Consider the following 24,697-nt stretch of genomic DNA (forward strand, 5'->3'; position numbering starts at 1 on the left):
GAGAGGAGCCGCGAGGGGGCGGGGCGATGGGCGGGGCGATGGGCGGGGCAAGGCCGAGGCTCCGCAGCGCGCATGGGCGGAGCCGGGAGCCTAGGCCACCGCGGCTATATCTGCGCCTGCGCGGCGCGGCTGCGGGGCCAGTCGGGACGGAGGAGACAAGATGGCGCTGCGGGCGATGCGGGGGATCGTGAACGGGGCCGCACCCGAGCTACCCGTGCCCACCAGTGGGCCGGTTGCGGGATCTCGGGAGCAAGCGCTGGCGGTTAGCCGGAACTACCTTTCCCAGCCTCGCCTCAGTGAGTATCAGAGAACGAGACGATTCCTGCCTTGCTCCTTACTTAGCTCAGCCTCTTGCTCCCCATTCACTTGCTCGGCGGGGGAGGGGGGTCTGCTTCCCCCCCCTCACCCCGCCCACCCTGCCCCTTAGTCTGTCTCTAGGAGGAGATCTGAGTGTACCTGGTGTTTTCGTAAACCTCGGTGGGTCGAGGGCAGGAGCCGCGGCGAGAACTTTTTCCCGGGGTCGGTGGGCTCCCGGCCCGTGCCCCGCCCTCCCCAACTTCCCTGGGCTGGAGCCTAGAGCTGGGCCCTGGCTTCTCTCTCCGAGGGGAGGCCGCGGCCTGGCCCCTTCAGTCTCAAGCTTCCCCTGACCTCATTTGGGTCTGTGGGGTCGAGGGAACGCCCCTTCCCATCTCCCTCCACCGGCCTGGACCTCCAGGGATGGGCAGGAGCCCCTGCGGGGGGGCCGGCGTCGTGCGATCGCTGACGTGGACGGAGGCCAGGCCCGCAGCCCGAGGGAGGTGTTCCGCGGAGGGGCCGCTGCGCCGGAGCACACCTTGATAGCAGAGAAGCTACGGCTGAAAAGTACCCTGCAGGTTATCTAGTCTAACCCTCTCGTTTTACCATTGGGAAGCTTAAGGTTCTGGGAGGGACGGGGACTTGCCAGACTTTAAACACTTAATTATTGACAGAGCAGAAACTAAAAATCTGTTTTTGTTTTTGTTTTTGTTTTTTTTAAATCTAGACTCCACGCTGGGCGTTGAGCCCAACCCGGGGCTTCAACCCACGACCCTGAGATCAAGGGTCACATGCTCGATGGACTGAGCCAGCAGGGGCCCCTAAAATTCCATTTAATTATCACTTTTTTTTTTTTTTTTTACCTTCGACTCTTCATTTACAGAGGAGTTCAACCTATCACAGTTAAATGCAAGGCTGTCTTGGGAAAGCCAAGTGTTATTATATGCAAAACTTATCATATGCATGTTTAAATGTTGTGATTATTTAAAGAAAAAATCCAAAAAAAAAAAAACCTACCTTAATAAATAAATCCAAAAAAAAAAAAAAACTACCTTAATAAATAAGCCTTTTAAGTGGGCTCCCCAGCCGTTCTGAAAGAAATGGATTTTTATTACCAAACAATACAGTTGTGGGGCATCGGTTCTCTTTGCAGCTTCCTTAAGGAATTGGGGATGAGCCCTGGAAATAGACTCTTTTCAAAACTTGGGAAAGCTGGTGTTTCCCCAGGTGGTGAGACTATGTTTGCTCTGGTTAGTAGCCAGAATGCCGGTTTGTGGGTGGCAAACTGGTTAAAAAGAATTTGAGATGAAGGGTTTCAGTCCAGGCGCTCTCCTGTCTGACTAATACCATCCTGATCTGTCGCTGGGTCATATGACAGCACTGCAGCGTGAGGAAGAAGGAAAACACAGTTGATTCCATGGTTTGCTGAGATGTGATTTTTACACTGAGAATTATCTGAGAGAATGCCTCCTGGAGGCTTATATAAGCTGAAGTGAATGTTTCAGGAAAATGAACAGATGTTGCATTCTTACATAGATTTTGACAATAAATTGATAACTAACAATTCATATTTGCTTTTATGAATTGCATTTGCATGCTTTGCCTTTCTTTGGGTTGAATAGATAGACGTAGTGGTGCTTCTAGGAGATGATGATAAGGGTGTAGTAGCCACTTTCCCTATAATTATTCATTCTGTGTCAATTCAGAGAGTATCAACTGAAATAATACAATTGTTTATAAGTAGTACTCTATGATTGTTAACCCTTAAGAGAAGTGAGTTTGGTTTTTCAGCATTCTTTGCGTGTTTAGCCGGTGGCTAAAGAATTCCAGATGAGATTGCTCCTGACAGAGTTGTTGCAATACAATGTTTCATACTGAAAGTCAGGAATCCTTTTTGTATCCTCAGTGCCTAGTACAGCGCTTGACACATAGAAGGTGTCTTGTAATTGTTTTATCACTTGCCTTTAAACCCCTTGTTCTAATAATTTATTCTTAATGTGGATGGAATCAGAATAGGGAGTTGGGACACTTGGTTGAGTTGCCTTTCTGTATCCTGGTTATTCTAAAAAGCATAAATGATACCATACTTAGACTAACAGCTAACTACGTTTGAATATCATTCTAATTTGTCACATTCTTGATTCTAGTTCCACAGTTTTCATTGCTTCTGAGTAAATATTGCTTAATCTCAATTTTTCTAAAGATTGATTATACCATCTTAGGTGGTACGTTATTGTAGTTATTTAATGTGAGCTTTTGAATGAAGGAATGGGACAAATAATATTGGCAGTACCACTGTACAAACTGGATCCTGTTTTAAAACAACTTCATGATTATAGTCTGTTAACAAGAAATGGAAAATGAGATCCACAGGCTTAAAATAATCTTGAGCACTTTAGTTGAATTTCTAAATTTACAAGGAAAGAAAACTTAATTGTGGTTTAAACTTTAAGCAAAATTCAGTAATACATATAGAACTTTTAGACACTGAACAGTTTGAATTAGATAATCTTGAGACCTTAGATCAGAACTAACCTTAGGTTTTTTATTTCATGAAGCAGAGATAGCCTTAGTAAAAAGTCAAGTAAATCATAAGGCCTACTTTTTCTAGAACCTCTCCCTCATTGCCCACCTGTCAGGGTGTGGGTCTGTGCTGTTCTTGTGCAATAGAAGATGATTGCTTGGGGTTTTTGTTTTGCTAATAAGGTGGAGGCTAGAGCACTGAATCTCTTCTTGTGCAATGACCGCCTAATTTTCTCTTTGAAAATTTCACAATCATTAAGTGGTGTTTCTAGTGTTGAACAATCTCATATCCTGCAGGAGGAAGAGGATGTCATCTGATAAAACATGTGCTTCTTAAAACCTTTGTAATATTGGTTTTGAAATATTAGTCCATAAATATTTATTGCCTCCTTGATCAGAATCAAAGATGTAACTTTTTGGTTGTAAAATGTGTTCACATGTAAAGTAAATACGTATCATTGTTGTCAGAAGTTCTGAATATTCCTTGCAGACCTAACTTCGTACTCATTTGGAAATTTTCATAATGAAGAATGGTCATTATTTTGGTAAATAGAAATTTTTGTATAATTTGTGAATGGGTTTTGACTTTTTTGGAAGAGCAGCTTAATGTCTTTGGCTGCCTTACTTGAAACTGTTCTCTCTGCTTTGGGCTGTTAATGGTAATGGTGAGAAAGTCCATATCAATATTGTCGAGAGTTAAAAAGTAGTGTTTGATATCATTTTCTCTTCTTGTATTTTTTTTAAATAGTTTTGTTATCATGAAAAAGAGCTGTAGTTGCTATATAAACTGTCTTCTAGTACCTGTTTGTAATACAAATGTTAGGAACTGTCATCTATATTTTTAATTATATTGTAAACTAAATTCAGAAATATTATAAGGTCATAGATTAGCAACCTTAGAATTGGGGAGGAGAAGCCAAACAAACAAAAAACCAGTTTTAAGTCTGGTTCTCCTATTTAGTAACAGATTTCTCAGAGCCTTATTGTAGAGTGGTGTATCAGCCTTGCCTACCTCCCAGCAGTTTGTGAAGCTGAAATGAGGTAATCTGTCTGAAGATATTCTGTGTTAAGTGTAAAGCACTCTTCAGATGTAAAGTTTGGTGATATTTTTTATTTAGTTTGAATTATAACATTAGCTCAGTTTGTGTTTTGTCAGTTTAATTTAAATCAAGTGTGTTGCTTAAGCTCTAATTTGTATCTGAAGTAGTCTCCTTGCATTTTCCATGCTTTGCAGTGAGGAGAAGCTGCTGAAGTAAGCATCTCCATTAGGTTCTCCCTTTTCTGCTTAAAAACTTCCAGCGACTATATTACCATTAAAGAAACATTGTTTAGCAGTAGTGACAAAATGTAGACACAAGAGAAATACTGTCCAGTGCATTAGTTAGTTTTTCTTTTTTCATAGCTAAAGTTGCAGACTCATGAAATTAATTTTGAGTGGTATAGCTACGTAACTCTTGCAAATAATTACAAGAGTGTACCAGGCTACAAAAAACAACCAGTTCAGTTTTGGAATTTGAGCTGTAGTACAGAGTTAAAAGAACAAGTGACTTTGGAGCCAGACTATGTAAGTTCAGGTCCTTGGGCAAGTTACTTGATTTCTGAGAGTCATTTTTCTCTTCTAAAACTTGGAATATTAGTTAACTCATAGATCTGTTATGGAGATTAAGTGAGAATTCCTGACAAATACTTATTAAATATATATTAGTGGTGTAGGTATTAATCAGTTAATTTGGATGATTATCTATAGGCTTTTTAAGGGCTGTATACATTGTTGCAAATTTAGAGACTGCTTTTGATTGAAGTAGAATCTTCTGTAATAGGAGTCAGGTTGATTCAGTGTTTCCAGCAAAGACAATGACTAGTTTCTTTCTCTTGGTCATGCTTTTGCTTGTGACTGGCAAAACTTCATAATTTAAATGAGCTTGAATTTAAACATGAGATTCTGAAGCATCTTTGTTGTAGAGGTTAAAGTTCAAAGGAGGTGCAAATCATGGTGGAAAAAGTAGAGAGAATTCTCAGAACCTGAAGGATTTTGTTGGTTAGATTTTATTCAAGACAATTGCCTCTAAATCTCAAAGGTAGATCCTCTCCCCAACCCCACCAGCCCGCACCCTACTCTTATCCCTGACTGTTTAAGTGAAGGTTTTGAGATGTTGTTTCTATATTTTTAAAAACTAGGTTCTAAGAAAGTATGTTTCAAATGTAGATCCCTTTGCATTTCTATATAGCAATTTTAGAAAGTCATTTAAAAACTGAATGCTTGAACACACTAAAAATGAGAACAACAAATAAATTTTTTTAGAGGTGGGAATTATTTTCAAAGTATTAGATTATTTTCATGCAATGGGAAGGATTTTCATAAAAGTAAATGTAACAGCTTAGACTTTTCTATAATTTAAAGGGAACAAATGATTAATTCTTTTACAGTACCATACATTCAAGTACTTTTTAAATTTGTGACTTGCCTTTTATTATCTAGGTTAAAAAATAATTTGGGAGCCTCTGTTGAGATATTTACAATTACAGATATTCAAGCAAATATTTGGTATTAAGTTTAAATGTCCTATGAGTGTGAATAACAAGTGCGTGCCCCGATACTGCTTTCCTACTCCCCACATTCGTACCAGGGCACTTGCTTCCTGGATGGAGAAATTGTTTTTAAGTTCGTAAGCCCCCTGAGTGGACAGATGGTTATAGTAAATGGTTTCCTCATTCTCGGGAGTCTACATTTGTGCCAGAAATCTCTATCCCAAGACCTCATAAGAAATCAAACAAGTGAAAAATTCTCAATTAGTTGACAGATTTTCATCACCTATTCAAAGCCTTCTAGTAAGTTTTCTTTAGACATTTACTCTTTTTAGCGGTTCTGATTATGAAGTGTGGTTAATTCTGATGCTGTTAGATTGTCTCCTGAGTGTTCTGTTTTATACCTGATCACCATTATGTTTGACATGTTTGTAGGTGTAGAATTGCAGGATAGCTACCCCTTTCTAAAATGAAGGATTTGGGTAGTTCCTTATAGACTAATAGATAAGTTATTGCTAGAGAGTAATTCACAGTGAAAATAGAAGCCTCTGAACTGACAGTAACACTTTTTTTTTTTTTTTTAAAGGATCTTGTTTGACCTCTGGTGTTTCATTCTTTTGTCACTCCCCTCTCCTAAAGCTCTTTTCCCTGTGGTTTTTATGACCTCATTTAATGATGGCTTTTTATCTCACAGATGACATTTTCTCAGATTTCGACATTTTCTCAGATTTCCTTTGTGAGTTCTGTCACTTATGCTTACAGTTTTTGAGGCTTTCCTTTCCCTTACCTACTTTGCTAAGTGTCACCTCTAAAGCATCTCCTTTTCTCTTCTAGGTTAGAACTACTGCTAGGATTTTGCTCTGCTCCACAAACCCTCTATACCACTGTTAAGCAGACCTTAACTCTGTCCCCCCTCTCCATATAAAACTGGGTACTCTTAAAATAACTCTGCCCCTCTGTGCCTCTGTTTTTGTATCCTGGGTCCTTAAGACTGACTGACGTATGGTAAGAATGCATAATGCTTTGGTTGGATGAGGGTAGATGGTGAAAAGGTGTACAGGTACAGGCATGCTTTATAAATTCAATAAAAAATTTTTGTATTTGTTTTCTCTGTTTTATAATAGGTGCGGTAGAGAGAGGAGCTTTTTGGTAATACTGCAGAGATAATTGGAGGTTGTTGTCCTGTTTGACTAAAGCTGATTCTTCTGTTTCTTTCCAGCATACAAGACAGTATCAGGAGTCAATGGTCCACTAGTGATCTTAGATCATGTTAAGGTAATACCACTATGATTATCATTTCACCATTTATGTAGTTAAAAACATGGCACTAAGTCCTTTAAATTTCATGTTAATGATTTTTAACCCACTCTTTAGTCTGAATGTCAGTGCTATATAGGAGATGAGTTTTGAAAGTCAGAAGACTGTATTCCAGTAGTGGATATGCAAATTTATAAAAATTTGAGGGGGGTGTCAGTTGTACTTCATAGATTTATTGAGGAAAAACAATAATAATCTGTGAGTGTGTTTTATAACTTTTAGGTTATTATATAGCTATGTGGCATCTTATGGCTCTTGTCACAGACTGCCATGAGTTTTAATTATTTGTTAATAGTATTTGTCCTTTTACTAAATTTTAAGGTCTTTGAGTGAATGAACAGTTACTTTTATCTTTGAGGGCCTGACACTGGAATTTAAATAATAAATAAACAAGAAGAAATTATCTCAACAGTAACTAAAAATCTTCATGCAAAAAACAGTTTTCTTAGATTGTTGTCAGGATCCTTAGTTATATGTTGGCTTTTTAGCCTCACCTATACATAAGAATTATAAACACTATTGCTGTTATCATAGATTACAGACCATAATTGAATACCCTAGGAAAAGCCTCCTACCTGAGCTCTATGATCAAAATATCTTCAGGAAAAAATAGTTTATATACTATGCTCTCTAGAACAGTAATTCTATACTGATTAGTGTTGGGGTGCGTTAGGGGGAAAGGCACACAATTATTAGTTTGTTGAGAAAAGTAATGATGGAAGTATGTTTGAGATGTGACTCCTCTGGAATCAGAAAATAAATTGAAAAACATTTCTAAAAAGAAAGGGCAAAGTGCATTGTCTCTTCAGTTTTATCACTTAAGATTATATTTCTGTGTATCACAAGGTACCTATACAGGGGCACCTGTGTGGCTCAGTGGTTGAGCGTCTGCCTTTGGGGTCCCAGGATCGAGTCACCCATCGGGCTCCCCATAGGGAACCCACCTTTCCCTCTGCCTATGTTTCTGCCTTCCTCACTGTGCCTCTCATGAATAAATAAAATCTTTAAAACAAAACAAAACAAAAAACCCCCACGAGGTACCTATGCAAATTAACCTCAGGATTAAACAGAACAAATTTACCTCCTGACCACAGTCTCCAACTAGTCTACAGTTTGATTCAAAGTCTTAATATAGTGCAATTTGTGCAAGATTTAGGCAGGTGTACATTAATGTTTTGTGAAAGAGAAGATCCTACACTTTTAATTTTGAGGGAAAAATAGGAAGCTTTCTTTGTTTTTTGTTTTTTTAATCCTTCTCCTTTTTTTCCTATAATCTTTATTAGATAACATTTTTGGTTCATATTTTAAAAACATGAAACTTTTTTGTTAGTATGTTACTGAAAACAAAAATATTCCCCACTGTCAACAAGCGTCCACTTTCAACATCACTGTCACCATGACTGCCAAGATGCTAGTCCTGCTAATGGGCAAAGAAGGTGTCCACGGTGGTATGATCAACAAGAAATGTTATGAAATGGCTTCCCACCTGCTGCATTCCCAGTACTGACCTTGTCCGTCCCCGCCCCCTACCACTCCCCACTACTTTTGCACACCTCTCCTCCCCAGACACACACGTACACCATTTTTATTTTTTGGGCCATTACCCCACACACCTTATTGCTGCCAAAACCACATGGGCTGGGGGCTGGATGGACAGACACCTCCCCCTACCCAAACCCCTCCTGTGTGTGGTTGGAAAACTTTTTTGTTTTTTGGATTTTTTTTTTCTGAATAAAAAAGATGCTACTGAAAAAACAAAACAAAACAGAACAAAAACCTCACTGAGACAACCGCCCATCACTGGGCATCAGACGCCTGAATGGCAGGTACCCGGTCAGTGTTACTGATTAAGGGTTGACTTCAAACGACGTCTAAACCATATTTTGGAGACCTCAGCTCCGGCACTTTCCTGGATGTGGGGAAGTACAGCCCTGCTTCTTCACAGCACCGGGCAGAAATCTTAAAGATTTTGTTTATTTGAGAGAGAAGAGAAAGAGCAGGAGCAGGGGGATGGGCAGAGAGAGAAGGACAAGCAGACTCCCTGCTTAGTCTGACACAGGCTAAATTCCTGGATCCTGAGATCTGGATCTTAGCTGAAGTCAAACTGAGCCTCACACGTGCCCCCCAGATATTCATGTTTCAATTATGTTAAACACTTAGAATAGAAGATAATGGTGAACAGTGGACTCTCCCCCAGTGGAACATCATGTAGTGGAGAAGCAAATATAATGCAGATAAACACGTCTAATAAGCAAGTGCTATGAAGGCTAAGTGTGGGATGCTGTGAGAGTAGTGAGAAGGACTTTAGAAAACATTTTGAGGAAATAATTTTAAGAGTGCTTAAAAAGTTTCGTTGAATGTTTGCTTGGAGTACAGCTCCAGCTGAGGAAAACTCACAAATAAATTACATATAGTTGTAGGAATGGCTTTATAACACCAGATTTAGAGTGGCTTTGTTTTTGACTTAAAAGATCAAGGAGTAGATAATCTTTCACAAATTGTGTCAGAGTAGAAGACCGAGACTGCTACTGAATTCATGTTATAAAGTTGGCGTATCTTTGCTTTCCAAAGCAAAGGGTGTACTAGAAAAGAAAGACAATTATCTTCACTTAGAGACACAGATTCCAAAATTCTTAATAAAAGTACAGCCATATATTGGAGTTAAGCAAAAATAACTATGTAAAAAAAAAAATCACTGGAATTATGACAAATAGAATTAGTAATACAAAGATGATTTGATGTTAGGAAATATATCAGTAACTTAGCTTAATATTCAGTTCATTAAGAGCTTGTGGTCTTGATAAAAATAGTGTCTGATAAAGTTACTCATTTCTTTAAAAAAAGAAAAGATCTTTTGGAAATATGGAGTAGAATATCCTTAACCTCTTACAAGATATCCAGCCATAACCTATAGCAAACAACATACTTAAGGAGAGACTCTGGTTAACGTTCTCCTTTAAATCAGCAGTAAGATGAGGATGTCTGGTTGTCACCACCACTGTCCATCTTTGTATTTGGAACCAAATAAAGGTGTTAGGAGGGAAAAGGGCCAGCTGTCATCATATCTTGGTCTTAAAATTAACGAAAATCCAAGGCATTCAGTGAGCAAACTATTAGAAACAATGGTATAACACAGAGTTGCTGGACACAGTCAGTCTACAGAAATCAGGAGTGTTGTGTATACCATAACTCATTATTTATAGAAAACCATAAAACTTTGTTGAAAGGCAAAAGGAAGACTTAAAATAATTGGAGATTCCTTCATGAATGAAAAGACTGAGTGGTAAATATATTGATTCCACTAGGCAACAGAATCAGTTAGGGATAAAGTAATTAAGATTAAAGATGTGGTGCAGGTATAAGCAGTTGTATCACTGGAGCAAAATTAAGCACCCTGAAACCGGGTCTTGTCACGCTGGATATTTGACTTGGTAAATGGTAAAAGCAGCATTACAAGTCAATGGGGGACATGTTGTGCTGCTTAGCAAATAGTATTGGGGTGATTGGCTGCCTATGTGAGAAAGAATGAAAATGAGAAAAATAAAATTGCATACCACAAACAAAGCCAATTGGATTAAAGGCCTAAACCTGAAGAACCTATTAGAAGACAAAACTGAAGACCATTTGTATGAATTTAGATTAGAAGGTTTTCCTAAACAAGGCACAAAAGGCACAAATCATAAAGGAAGACAAGTCATTTTATTACATAAAAGGTTTTGAAACTTTTGTATGATGAGATACTATAAACAAAATTAAAAGACAAGAAACGGTGAAAGCACATATTTTACAAAAAGGATTAATATCCAGAATCTATAAAACTCCTACACATTAAAGAAAAAGCAGATCCACTTGAAAAGTGAATAAGAGATATAAGCCAGTCATAGGTAATGAAGTTTGAATTGTCAGTGAGCATGAAAAGCTGTTCAGTATTAGGAAAAATAGGAAAATGCAAGTTGAATAGATGCTATTTTTTTTTATTTTATCAAAGTGGCAGAAATTAAAGTTTAATAATACAAGATTGGCATCAATGTAAGGAAAAGATGATTTTGTATACTGCTCAGGAAACTGTAAATACAGTTCCTTTGCGGAGTAATTTGAAAATTTAAAGAACGGGCATAGCCTTTATGTAGCCCACCACTTGGTAACCAGATACCTTAGGGAAAACACATATGGCATGAGGAGCCACGTGTTAGAATGCTCTCGTAGCATGTTTGTATAGTGTAAATTTGGAACAACCTTGAACTCCATTGGTAGAGAACAATTAAATAAAATGTGTCATTTGATTTCAACTACATTTGTTTTGTTTTAACATTAATTCTAAGATACCCATTTATTCACCTTAGCATCTCCACAATCAAAAGTTTCACAGTGGTGCACCGTATTTTAATTGACAGGTATTTTCCCTCATATCACTCAAAGTAGTGATGCACTTTTCAACAGATTATGTTGAAAAAAATGAGGTAAATATTACCATACATAACAGAATCTAAAATGCCAAGTGAAGAAAAAGAAAAGTTGCAGGATGATATATTTAGTATGTTGCCATTTATGTAAATAGAACACTAACATCTATTTTTGAAAACCTTTTAGTATTTTAAAATACTAAAAGTAGAAGAGGAATATATATTTGGTTAGGAGAATTTGAGGGGTGAGCATTTATCTTATGATAGCAATTATTGTATTTTTAATTGGCATTTTATTGCCTCCCCACAAAGTATACAGGTGAGTATACAAACGGCCCAGAAGCAAACATCAGTTCTGAGTAGTGGGAACATGGTTATTGTTAAGTTTTATGCCTTTTCTTTAGTCTCAGAGTTTAAAACATCTACATGGGAGAAAAATTTAATTGCTCTTTTTATGGAGCTTTCTCTGGACCTTATGCTGTGTTTACCATTTTATGTGCCAGTGTTTAAGTATTTTAAAGATGTTACCTGAGGATGTTATAGACTCTTAGTATATATCTGTGTGGTTTGGGGGGGTGGGGGAGCATATAGAGTAATATGGGGAGTTTTAAAATATTGGTTATTGATCTTTTATATTTTCCTGTATAGTTTCCCAGATATGCTGAGATTGTCCACTTGACATTACCAGATGGCACGAAGAGAAGTGGGCAAGTTCTAGAAGTTAGTGGTTCCAAAGCAGTGGTTCAGGTAAGTATCACTTTCAAAACCTGGCCAGTTGAACAAAAACATAAGGAACACCTCTTGCCTTTTTTAGAGATCGTAGCGTAAGTCTGTCTTTAGAGACTGATTACTGGCTGTGGGGAGAAAATATTTTTTCTTGTTGTCTTACCTAATGTTGGCTACCTGTATCCATTCTAGCCCAACAGCTCCACTGCCACTGGCAAATAACCTTTTTTTTTTTTTTAAATGGATAAAACAAAGCAGATAATCACATGGAAGGAGAGAGATGAAAGGCAGAATTTATAGGTTATGGGATGAAAACAAAACAAGGTCTGAGTCTGTTTCCTTAAGTTGTCTCTTATAATACCTAGTTTTTAATGTTACGAATTATAGGAAATGCCAGTTTTCTCAAATACGTATTCCCCTAAAAAGTGATCTAGAGCAAGGGTCAGCAAGATTTTTAAAAGGCTAGATAATAATTTTTTTAGGCTTTGTGAGGCCACTTAAGGTCTCTGATGCATATTCTTCTTCCTTTTCCTTTTTTGTTTTTTTAAACCCTTTAAAAATGTGAAAACATTCTTAGCTTTATGGAGGTGGACTAGTCATGATCCTTGGTCTATAAGTTGGCAGTTTGGTTCATCACCATGGACATCTCTTTGTTCATTATAATGAAAATAGTATCCCTTTATGTTTTTTTATATGGGCTGTTGAACAGACAAATAACATTTAAGTACTTACAGTCTAAATTCCTTTTGCCCTTCTGATTACTTGTCTTTCTCAATAGGTATTTGAGGGAACATCAGGTATAGATGCCAAGAAAACGTCCTGTGAGTTTACTGGGGATATTCTCCGAACACCAGTGTCTGAGGATATGCTTGGTAAATGGATGTTATTATGCATACTGAGCAGAGATCTGTTTTCTTTTAAACATAATTCCATGGGATGTTTCTTAAAAATTACACCTATTTGAGTCATAGTCCATTCTGTCCTGTCTTGTTACTGTTTCACAGGTCGGGTCTTCAATGGATCAGGAAAACCCATTGATAGAGGTCCTGTTGTACTGGCTGAAGACTTCCTTGACATCATGGGTAGGATGATAAATGGGTTTCTGTTTTTTGAAGAAAATAGCTTCTGTTTTATATCTTTGTCAAATAGTGATTTTTGTGATATTTTAAGTAGATGACCAATATGGTCCATATTAATTGCTCTAATGTTTAATAAATTTGTTTTCTAGAAATCATCTTAAAATTTTATATAAAATATTTTAAGATATTATAAAGTATTACTTGTGTATCTGAAATGTAGATACAAATGTAAATGGCTTCTAAATTAGGATTTTTCTCTTATTTGCATACTTTAATTTTAGGGATTTATTCTGCTACCATGTGTTTTGTGAGTCTACAAAAGACTATTGGAAAATTTCTTAAACAGTTTCAGATTTTAAAAAATAACTGATTTTCTAAGAGAAGAAAGAAAATCTTAATGTCTTAATTTTCTCTTTTGGAAATGCATTAGGCCAGCCAATCAATCCTCAGTGTCGAATCTACCCAGAGGAGATGATTCAGACTGGCATTTCAGCCATAGATGGCATGAACAGTATTGCTCGGGGGCAGAAAATTCCAATCTTCTCTGCTGCTGGCTTACCACACAATGAGGTGAGAGCTAGGTAGGCTCTGTTTGGTGTGAAATTTAACAAGGGAGAATTTCTAAATGCTTCATTTATTAGTAAGAAGCCAAATAAAAGGTTTTCAGCAATACTCACTTGTACCTAATACCATTTCGATAATACTCAATGTTACTGTTTATATAATCAAATTAAATTGAATCTTTATCCTTGCCTGATATCTATATTCTTGCTTACTCTTACAAATCTTTACAAAAATACAAAATAGCTTTTTTTGGGTAAAGTCCTTTAGAACATTACTTCATATATGTAATTGCAATTCCAAAAAGTTTGGGATAAAAGTTATTTTGATGTAGAAATAAATGTTATTTTAGAGCTCAACTCAGTTCTTTTGTACTGTCTCATCAGATTGCAGCTCAGATCTGTCGCCAGGCTGGTTTGGTAAAGAAATCCAAAGATGTGGTGGACTACAGTGAGGAAAATTTTGCAATTGTATTTGCTGCTATGGGTGTAAGTATTTTTTTTTTTTTGTTTTAGCGTAACAAATAAGATTGTTTATTTTATTAGAACAGTGTAGAAAACAAAACACACATACTTGGATTTATCTCTAGGCAGAGGAGTTACAACTTGGCATTTTGGGTAAACTCAGGATTAAAATTTAACATTGACTACAAAATTTAAGAATAATTTTCTTTATGCCCAAAGCAGACTGTTTACTCTGTTGGCTTTTGTTTTTGAAATTTTGGAGGTACTTGAAATTTCAAAAGAAGGAACAGTGTAGATCCATAGATGAGCCTTCTTCAGAAATACTGAGAATTTTTCTTCTCCCAGCACTGATGAACTCATTGCTATTTAGGTAAACATGGAAACTGCCCGCTTCTTCAAATCTGACTTTGAAGAAAATGGCTCAATGGACAATGTCTGCCTCTTTTTGAACTTGGCTAATGACCCAACGTAAGTAAATAGAGCTATTTCTTTCTGTTCACTCAGGCTTCAGATAAAAAATGGTACTTAAGGCAAGGAAAGTAAAATGTTACAGTGAAAGCAACATGGGGCTAGGAGTCTATTTCTTGCTGGTTACTTGGCTTTTGACGAATCACGTAGGCTCTGAAGTTCAGTTTTCTCTTTTAGAAAATATGACGAATAATACTTGTCTCATATAGTTATTGTACTTCTTAAATGAGAGAATACATGTAAGTTATCTAGTACCCAGACCATATTCAATAAATGATTCTTTTCCTTCTCTCTAGTTCTTGGCTGAGAACTAGCCACTCTTGTTTTTTCCCCTCCCTCCCTCTCTGTTTCTCTCTGTTTTGAGAGGGATATAATTTTTTTTTTAAAGATTTTATTTATTCATGAGAGACATGCAGAGAGACAGAGAGAGAGTGGCAGAGACACAGGCAGAGGGAGAAGCAGGCTCCATGCAGGGAGCCCGATGTGAGACTAGATCCCGGGTCTCCAGGATCACTCCCTGGGCCGAAGGCAGGCGCTAAACTGCTGAGCCACCCAGGGATCCCAAGAGGGATATAATTTGAATAATTATGGACCCATTTCTAAAATAATCTAACTTTGTAGCATTAAGTAATTCTTATGAAAATATATAATAAATGCTTACTTCTAAAGTAATAATTGCTTTATTTATTAAAATAAATTTATTTACTTAAAACTTAAACATATTTAAGTTTCCCAGAATTTATTTAAAACTTTGAAGGGAGGGCAGCCCAGGTGACTCAGCAGTTTAGCACCGCCTTCAGCCCAGGGTGTGATCCTGGAGACCCGGGATTGAGTCCCACATTGGGCTCCCTGCATGGAACCTGCTTCTCCCTCTGCTTGTGTCTCTGCCTCTCTCTCTCTCTCTCTCTGTCTCTAATGAATAAATAAATAAAATCTTATAAATAAATAAATAAATAAAGTAAAATAAAATAAAATAAATTTTGAAGGGAGACTATAATTTCCAGAATCATGTTGTTTTGTCTTTGGCCTTTTTATTGGAATAACAAAGGACTTAATGTTCCATTTCAGTATTGAGCGAATTATCACTCCTCGCTTGGCTCTAACTACAGCTGAATTTCTGGCCTATCAATGTGAGAAACATGTATTGGTTATCCTAACAGATATGAGTTCTTATGCAGAAGCACTTCGAGAGGTAACTTTTTTCTCAAAATGGATTACTTTTCAGAGTTATTGTGTCTCTTTAGTTTTCATTTTTCTTTAATCATGTTTTTTTAAATTCACTCATATATTAGTAGAATACCTTAATTGAGAAGGAAAACTGTCAACTTAGTTGAAATGATTATGCGATTTAAATCATTAGCCTAGTCATACTGTCACATCTCTATGCATTTAAGAATTTATTCTAAAAGGGAATGAATGATGCAAGCTCTTTGTTCAGTTACTCTCCCAGGATGTTCTTTGTCCAGATTGTCAATTTTTAACCCTCTTCAGAATTTCATTTTTAATAATGTTAGTATTTGAATAAATGAAGAGCATACTCTAACAGCACCCTGTTTAGAACTTTTTCCTTTAGAAAACTGGGTGTTTATTTAGGTGTTAAGATTCTAGCAGTTACACCCAGAAGTTTGGGGTGTTCATTATAATACAAGTTATTGAAATTTTGATTAAGTTACTCTTTTAAACATGTGAAAAGGGGAAAAAAGACTTTGAAGAGACCTGCTACATAAATATGTAGCTTCTTTAAAGTCCCTGAGATCTATCACCATATCTTACTCTGTTGCAATGCTTTTCCAGTAAAGGACTTTTTTTCCATCCATCACAGACCAGTAATTTTCTAAAGTACGATTAAAATGAGTTAGTAGAAAAGGGCATGCTTTAAAGAAGATACACAACTTATAAGCCTGGATTTTTTTTTTTTTTAAGCTAATTTCAACAGACAAAATTATTCTTAGATTGCCATTAGAGTTTTTCAAATGCTTACCCTACTTTCTGTGTTATCTCATTGCACATTAATAAAAGCTGGCCTGCAGACCACACTTTAAGTAACACTCCTATGGCATACTCTTTTGGAGGTGCCAAAGTAGCACCTAAAAGGTTGGGCTTAATGCTTTTAGAGTTTGGCTGTAATGTAATGTTCATGTCTCCAGGAGAAAGACTGTTCATAAGTATTATGTTGTGAAATGAATGGACTTCCTGGCTCTGTAATTTTGGGAAATTATTTAACTGACCCTTGATTCCAGCTGTAAATTGGGGTTAACAGCATTTCCTTCCTCATTTTGGAAGGATTGTGAGGATTACATTAAATATGTAAACCGCATCAAATGATTCCTGGTATATATTTCCTTCCCTTTTGACCTTTTTATCATTAGCTTACATTAATATGGCAAGATCCATGGCATGAAATAGATCTTTGAATTAAGAATGTTCTTCTAGTTCTAAAATAACTTCCTTTGATTTATAAAATTGCAAGCAGATTTTTTTCTAGCAAGTTATTGAAGATTTTCATTATGGTGATATGACTGTAGCAAAAAACTTTTGGTCCCCAGTTGTCAACGTTTTTGTTGCAGAATAATCTGAACTTGTATTGGTAAATTTTTAAATCTTCTTCTAGAGACAGTATTTAAAATTAAAAGATGATGCTTCCAACTTTGTGATTGAGCATGTTCAGGCAAACGTGTTCTAAGCTTTTCTTTTCATATTCTAGTATGTGACTTTCTCCTTCTTGTCTTACTGTCAGGTTTCAGCAGCCAGGGAAGAGGTTCCTGGTCGACGAGGTTTCCCAGGTTACATGTATACAGATTTATCTACAATATATGAACGCGCTGGTCGAGTAGAAGGTAGAAATGGTTCCATTACTCAAATCCCTATTCTCACCATGCCAAATGATGGTAAGTTTTTGGTCTTTGGATTAGAGCAGACCTAATCATTGTAAAGACTTGATTCTAAGAACATCTATGTTTTTGAGTTGAAAATTTTTAATTTCTTTCCTAGTGTTTACTTAAATTCCAGCTGGTTAACATCCAGTGCGATATTAGTTTCAGGTATAGAATTTAGTGATTCATCACTAACATACAATACCTGGTGCTCATCCCTAGTGCCCTTCTTAATCCCCATCACCTATTTTACCCATCCCCCCACCCACCACCCCTCCAGTAACCCTCAGTTTCTTCTCTGTAGTTAAGAGTCTGTTTCTTCGTTTGCATTTTCCCCCTATGTTCATTTGTTTTGGAGTTGAAATTCTTTGGAGGGCTTATCCTTTGAGAATTTCTTAACTAGTGATTTGTTTCTAAATGAAAATTTTCATTTGTAAACTGCCCATAATAATCTTCCTTTTATGGATGCCTGGGTGGTTCAGTGGGTAAGCGTCTGCCTTCGGCTCAGGGCACGATCCTGGAGTCCCGGGATTGAGTCCCACATGGCGCTTCCTGCCTGGAGCCTGCTTCTCCCTCTGCCTATGTCTCTGCCTCTTTCTCTTTGTGTGTCTCATGAATAAATAAAATCTTAAAAAATAATAATCTTCCTTTTATGGAAGAAGAAAAACAATTTTCTTTGTAATTAGAATTTTCAGTTTTCATTTATTAGGTTACTGTTGAATATCTGTTATTTGTGGGACACTGATCTAGATATGAGGAAATTTTTTTTTTAATTCAGTCTCTATTTAACATAAGTTAATCTAGTTGGATATTTTTATGTACATGCACCAATAAATTAAGGTAGCTTTAAGTATCAGATGAAGAGCACAAATAGTTGAATGCCACCAAGACTTTAGGGACAGATTGATCACCAGAAGCTGATTGAAAATGACTGTTTTATTTTGTATGTGAAAGCACACGGTGCAGTGCCTGTTTGAGTGTATGCTTGGAGATGAAACCAGTCAGTATTCCTCTTCTATTCTCCTTTTTTGTCCTTATCTCAATGTTTAGAAAGCACTTTTACAAGGCATTTTCAGAAACAATAATAACTCATTATAATTAAGCACTGTTTACATTTCAAGTATTAATCTCATTTGATCCTCGTAGCAACTTTCAGGTAAATGCTGTATTCTGAGGCACAGGGAGGTTAAAGTAATCTATTGAGGTTAAGAAGTGATAGCTTTAGAACCCAGGCAGTCTGATTTGGTAATTCACACTACAATGTCTCCGAGATGAACATTATTTGTTCCAAGAAAGTACCTAAGAAATTACTTTATGTAATTTAACTAACTTAGGAACATCTTCCTTTATAGAACTTTTTTAGCGCTGACCGCATAGTGGAATTTTGTTCATCTAACATTCCTGTATTTTCCATATTGAAATGGTGTGTATCCATCTGAAATAGCTTATGAACTAAGAATGTTTTTTCAGTATATATTAAATTGGCAATCCTCTGCTAGGGAACTTTGTTTAAAATGGAGTTCTATTTATATTTTGGAGAGAAATAACTAGGAGAAATGGTACTTTTTCTGAAAGCTGAGTTACCTTATGTGCTAATACGTATCTAACTGCTGCAACTCTGTAAGTAATACCATCCAATATGATAACCGCTAGCTACGTTTGGCTGTTTAAATTCTAAAGTTCACTAAAATTAGAGGAAATTTAAAATAAAGTTTTTTGCTTACGTTAACCACATTTCAAGTGCTCAGTAGCCACATTTGTCTAGTGGCTTAACATATTAGCACGGATACAGCACTTTTCTTTTATCACAGAAAATTATTTTAAAGAGCACCATTTTATGTAATGCTGTAAGTAATGCACACTCACTTCCTGTGGGTATGTTTGTATGCTGTGGACACTGAGACTAATGTCAGATGTCTTCTCTGGTAGATATCACTCACCCCATCCCTGACCTGACTGGATATATTACCGAGGGGCAGATCTACGTGGACAGGCAGCTACACAACAGACAGGTGTGTGACATTTCGGCAGTACTATGAAGCTTAAACATTGGCTCTCCAGTCATCCTTAGGGATTAGTGACTTTGACTTCACTCCTAGGAATTATTTTTTTAGAAAATAATAACTCATTTCTCATGTAATTGTCATCTCTATATACCAAAATCCTGTTGTAAGAGTAGCAGTATTAAGAATTAAGTTTCCACTTTTCTGTACTGTACCTTAAAATGGAGTCAGTGGTCTCAAAGAACTTTTATGGGTCTTCTCTTCCATAGTAATATCTACCAACCTTATTAATATAAAAAATTTTTTAAATTTTTTTTACTGATGTATAATTAACATTATATTAGCTTTAGCTGTACAAAGTAATGACTTGATATTGATATATATTGCAAAATGATCACTGTAAGTCCAGTTAACATCCATCAGTACACATAATTACAAAGTGCATTTTCCTTAAAATGAGAACTTTAGGGCAGCCCCGGTGGCGCAGCGGTTTGGCGCCGCCTGCAGCCTGGGGTGTGATCCTGCAGACCCGGGATCGAGTCCCACATCGGGCTCCCTGCGTGGAGCCTGCTTCTCCCTCTGTGTCTCTGCCTCTCTCTCTCTTTCTCTCTCTCTCTCTCTGACTATGAATAAATAAATAAAGTCTTTAAAAAAAAAAGAGAGAGAACTTTACCTAGCACTCTCAGATACATAATACAGTATTATGCATACTATAGTCCCTATGCTCTGGATTACATCTTTATGACATTTCATTTTGTAATTGGAAATTTGTGCATTTTGACCCCCTTCACCCATTTTGCTCAGCCCTTGTCTCAGGCAGCTACTTGTCTGCTCTCTCTGTCCATAAGCTCACGGGTTTTTTTAGGTTCCACATATAAGTGAGATCATAAGAGTATTTATCTTTTTCTGTCTGACTAATATCATTTAGCATAATCCCCTCAAGCCCTATCCATGTCATTAAATGACAAGATTTCTTTTTTTTTTTTTTTTTTAATGACTGAATAATCAAAAAAAGATTGATGGTTCTGTAACAGATGCCAACTTCTATTAGCTTTTAGGTGGAATTACTTACTGTTAATCTTTTTATGTGGTATGTCATCATATGAGTTAGAGCTCAGAAGGGTGTTTAGATTTGGTGCTATAGGCAAATGTTAAAAATCTAGTGAAAATCTGAAAAAAAAAATCTTATATTGCTTTTTGTAGACTTCATTTTTTTGAGTTTGATTCTTAAAGAAATACTATGCCATAAAGTCTCACTTCATTTTCTTACTAGCAAAAGATATTAGAACCCCTCTAGGAAACATCAGTTTTATATGATTTAAGGGATAATAATGAGTTTCAAAATGTTTCTGGTAATTCTTGAGTTTGTTCTTAAATGTATTTTTTCCCGTATGTTCTATGCAAGATTTACCCACCTATTAATGTGCTGCCCTCGTTATCACGGTTAATGAAATCTGCTATTGGAGAAGGTATGACCAGAAAGGATCATGCCGATGTATCTAACCAGCTGGTAGGTATATCCTTTTAAGGATGGTGCTTAAAGAAAAGAATACCTTTCGTAGTCCATTCTTTCTGCTGTCTTATATCTCTTATCTTTCTCCCATATCACTGTACTTATTCCCCATCCAAGTAGAATTTTAGTATAGGTTACATGTAGTATATATAATCATTCATTAGAATCAAGCAAGCAGTCATCTTTTTTTTATAAGGATAGATGCTGATAAGCAAGATTAAAATATGCTTGAAACCCACATCTAATGCTGTACAAGTAGTTTGTAAAATAAAAAATAAAAAAACAAACAAAAACAAGCCATAAGGCCATTTTAACCATAATTAGAATAGTCCTGAAAATTTTCTCTAATTTTGTACTTTAGAAATGAAGCAGTGACTAGAACACTAAGGGATACATACAGCTTTGTATATTCTGTGAAATCCTTGGTTTCTCTGATTGTATGAGAGTGTTCACCAAGCATAAATAAAAAAGGATGCTTTTGAAATGGTAAACCTTACTCATACCATGGATATTTTTCTTGACCTTCAAGTAGATTTCTCTGGGTATGAGTTCTGACTTTCAAGTGCTCTATAAAATGGAAGCTGATTGACATATTGAGGAAGTATATTTTTTAGAGAGTGTTAGTAATGCCCATGCCTGAAGATTCCTTTTTCAATGAGACTACTTAATAATAAAATCTTTCTGATACTTTCATATGAACTTTATGTGAATTGTGTTTGTAAATGTGAAATTCCATTTGTGGTCTCTTGTGAAGAAGATAGCTACAGATACTCTTAATATATAGCCCAGATTATTGTTAACATTTATAAAATCTTATTTGCGTTCATATAAATATTTTTTTCTCTTTAGTATGCTTGTTATGCTATTGGTAAGGATGTACAAGCCATGAAAGCCGTAGTTGGAGAAGAAGCCCTTACCTCAGATGATCTTCTTTACTTGGAATTTCTGCAGAAGTTTGAGCGGAACTTCATTGCTCAGGGTAAGATGACTATTTTCTTACAAACACAAACAAGCTCATGCATAGTTTTGAAGACTTCTTTCCCACATTTGCATTGGTTTCTACATGATTTTCTTTCTGATTAGAGAAGAGGGTTCTTCAACTCCTGTCTTTTTGCACTTAGCTCTCTGGCGCCCTCCTCTCTGCCTCCAACTTCATAGTCTGTTTAGCTTCCATCTGAATTTTTCCCTTCCTTACACTTGGCTGCTTCTCTGCCACCTCCGTTGCTGGTTCTCTTTCCTCCTTACCTCTCTGCAGTGACCTCCTCTTGCTTTGGGAAGTTGGGGCTTTTCAGATCAGCTTATTTTCATCTCCTTTTCTGATTTTGTATCTTCCTGTTCCTTCATTGTTTGTGTTCTCAAAGGCCTAGCTCCCTGTTCTTTTTGTGCTTCTTCCTCCTCCTCTCCAGCTCTGACTTTTTCCCTATGCTGGTGACTAAATTGCTGTGTGTGATACCCTCTTTCTGAAGTTCTAATCCCACACGGCCAACTAGGATACCTTTGTTCATGCTGCCATCTCTTCAGGCTCAGAGTGGTCAGAACCCAAAGTTTTTGTTTTTGTTTTTTAAGCTGGCCACCTGGCTAGTGATTCCCTTTTCATTTTATCTACCTCCTGCATGAACATTATCCTACCTAGCCCAAGCTCAATAATTGGGCATTATTCATAGCTTTATTCCTTTAATTCCCAGTGACCAAATATTTACTGATTTCTGTTTTTCTTATTTAAAATATCCTGTTCTGGTTTCACTTCCATTACTGAACCTTAATCCAGTGTTTCTCAAATTTTAATATGCTTTTGAATCAACTGGGGAGCTTGTTAAGTTGCAGATTCTGATTCAGTAGATCTAGATAGGGCCAGAGATCCTGTTTCTAGACAAGTTTCTCATGTGATACGGAAAGCTGCTGATCTCTGACCACACTTTGAGTCTTAAGACCTACTCCAAACCCTTGTCCCATCATCCTGGTTGTTAGTGCCAGCTTTTTCATCATTTTTCCTGATTAAATTTATTATTAATTCTATTGCTAGTCCCTCTACTGAAAAGACTGTAATGATTTTCATTACATAGCACATGTATAGTTTTCAAGCTGTTTGGTCTCTTCCTTCCCACTAGTTCTGACCTTACTGGTACTCAACACAGATGTGTTAACTTTGGAATAATGCATCACACTACACTCTTATATTTATTTGATGCATGTTTTATTAACACTGAATTCCACAAAATATGTATACTTTTTTTAATGGAAAACTATAATAGCTTAAAAACATAAAAATTGAAATTCTTCTGGTAGAGAAAAGAGCCCAGAATTTCAGGCGCTGATTCCTTGGTTAAGAAATTAAATTTATTTGCATAATAATGACTCTGCTATTAAGAATAGCTAGTAACAACTTTGAAAACAGCTGACCTATTCAAAGTGTTCAGGTGGCAGTCATCCTCTGTTCCTGGAAAACTGCCTTTTTCAATTCATAGACAAAACACTGGGTCTAGTTTTCATTACTCCAGGTATTTAGAATCCTACCCAGTTGTCCACAGAGTTGTCTCATACACACTAGATGGCCTGCTGCCTCTAGCTTGCAGGCCTCGCCCTTTACTCTGATTTCTAATGGTACTTACTCTTTGAACCCTCGCCTACACATTTGGTTGCATCCAGTGTTAAGAGACCTAACTGCTTTGTCTCTTTCTTTTTTTTTTTTTATAATACTTTATGCTTATAGTAGTCATACAGTGGAATAAATAATAACACTGATAAGTTGCAAGTAGTTTGCCTTTATTCATTCAATTTCAATTTTTTCTAAGGTCCTTATGAAAACCGCACTGTCTATGAGACTTTGGACATTGGCTGGCAACTACTCCGAATCTTCCCCAAAGAAATGCTGAAGAGGATCCCTCAGAGCACGCTGAGTGAATTTTATCCTCGAGACTCTGCAAAGCATTAGCTGCTACTTCATCGCTGGCTCGATACACTTGTGAAATACTGGTTCTGTTTTCTTTATTCCTTTTGCACTCCCCATCCCCCCATCTTTGTGTTGGAGTTTACCTTGTTACCCTGTAATTAAAAACAAAGAATAGGTAACATATTGTGCCAGTGTTGCAATGTTTTAAACTTCTAACAGACTTTAAAATATCCCCTGTTCAGAAAACCTGGATCATCAGTGCTTTTTTAAAAGTAGCTGCAGGGATGGAGGTACAGTCTTCCTATGGATGTGTGTGTGTTTGTACATAGTGGTGTAGTTAGTTGCCTAATAATGTCTTCATTATATGGTCTCCTCGACCTTACCTCTCAGCCCCCTCAAGAGTTATCATTGTCTGAAGTTATAATGCTTTGATCTCCAAGTTAGAGCTAGGATCAGGTCTGAAAGAAGCCGCCTCTCTGTAGAGCCAAGAGCCTCTTCCCTGAGCATTTGAGTTTTGGATTGTTGCTGTGCCCATAGGTCTGTGCTGCTGCTCTAAGCAGATGGTTTTTACTGTCCACCTGCTCTTTCCTATTTAATGACTAGATTAGAAAAGGAGTTTCCTTTTTCTCTTTAGTCCTTATGAGTTGGGACTCCTGTGTCTTACTGTTCTCCCTCCCTCTGAGTAACACAGAATCCTGCAGCTTTTGCACAGCTGGCATTGATCTGATAGTAGTGAGATGCCTTGTCTTAATGATCCGCACTGTGTTTCCCTGCAGAGGAATCATAATTAAAATAACTAATAGAACTGTTGCTTCGAAAGAGTTGGGGTACAATAAAAGAAGAAAGAAAAACCCATATCCATTCTACATTCTGACATGTTAACAGTCGTTTAAGTTTCTAAAGTGTTTACCAGATGCTGAGGGCAAGGTGGGGAGGAGAAAGCTCTTCTGTGAATGGATATTTTAAACTCTGTTAGCAGCCTTTGGAAGATCCCCTATTTGGTCCTGTTTTCTGACCCATCTCTACCTTTTCAGGGTAATCTTTGTGGCACAAGTGA

General features: G+C 36.9%; 1 protein-coding gene across 1 annotated transcript; it reads left to right on the top strand.

The window, feature by feature from the left end:
- The first annotated feature begins 117 nt into the window (after positions 1-117).
- Positions 118-23,819, top strand: ATP6V1B2 (ATPase H+ transporting V1 subunit B2). The gene is made up of 14 exons (XM_041767535.1): positions 118-296; positions 6,563-6,618; positions 11,712-11,810; positions 12,568-12,661; positions 12,794-12,871; positions 13,299-13,438; positions 13,816-13,917; positions 14,264-14,361; positions 15,430-15,553; positions 17,099-17,249; positions 19,164-19,246; positions 20,643-20,747; positions 21,600-21,729; positions 23,543-23,819. The coding sequence occupies exons 1-14, from the start codon at positions 161-163 to the stop codon at positions 23,680-23,682; spliced, it is 1,536 nt and encodes a 511-aa protein (XP_041623469.1). The 5' UTR covers positions 118-160; the 3' UTR covers positions 23,683-23,819.
- Positions 23,820-24,697: the final 878 nt, after the last annotated feature.

This window comes from Vulpes lagopus, chromosome 8 (assembly GCF_018345385.1).
Source record: "Vulpes lagopus strain Blue_001 chromosome 8, ASM1834538v1, whole genome shotgun sequence".
NCBI lineage: Eukaryota > Metazoa > Chordata > Mammalia > Carnivora > Canidae > Vulpes > Vulpes lagopus.

Coding starts and splice junctions, on each gene's coding strand:
- ATP6V1B2 (XM_041767535.1), top strand. CDS start 161: ATGGCGCTGCGGGCGATGCGGGGGATCGTGAACGGGGCCGCACCCGAG. Junction 12,872..13,298: donor AGACTTCCTTGACATCATGG/GTAGGATGATAA, acceptor GAAATGCATTAG/GCCAGCCAATCAATCCTCAG. Junction 20,748..21,599: donor CCGATGTATCTAACCAGCTG/GTAGGTATATCC, acceptor TTTTCTCTTTAG/TATGCTTGTTATGCTATTGG.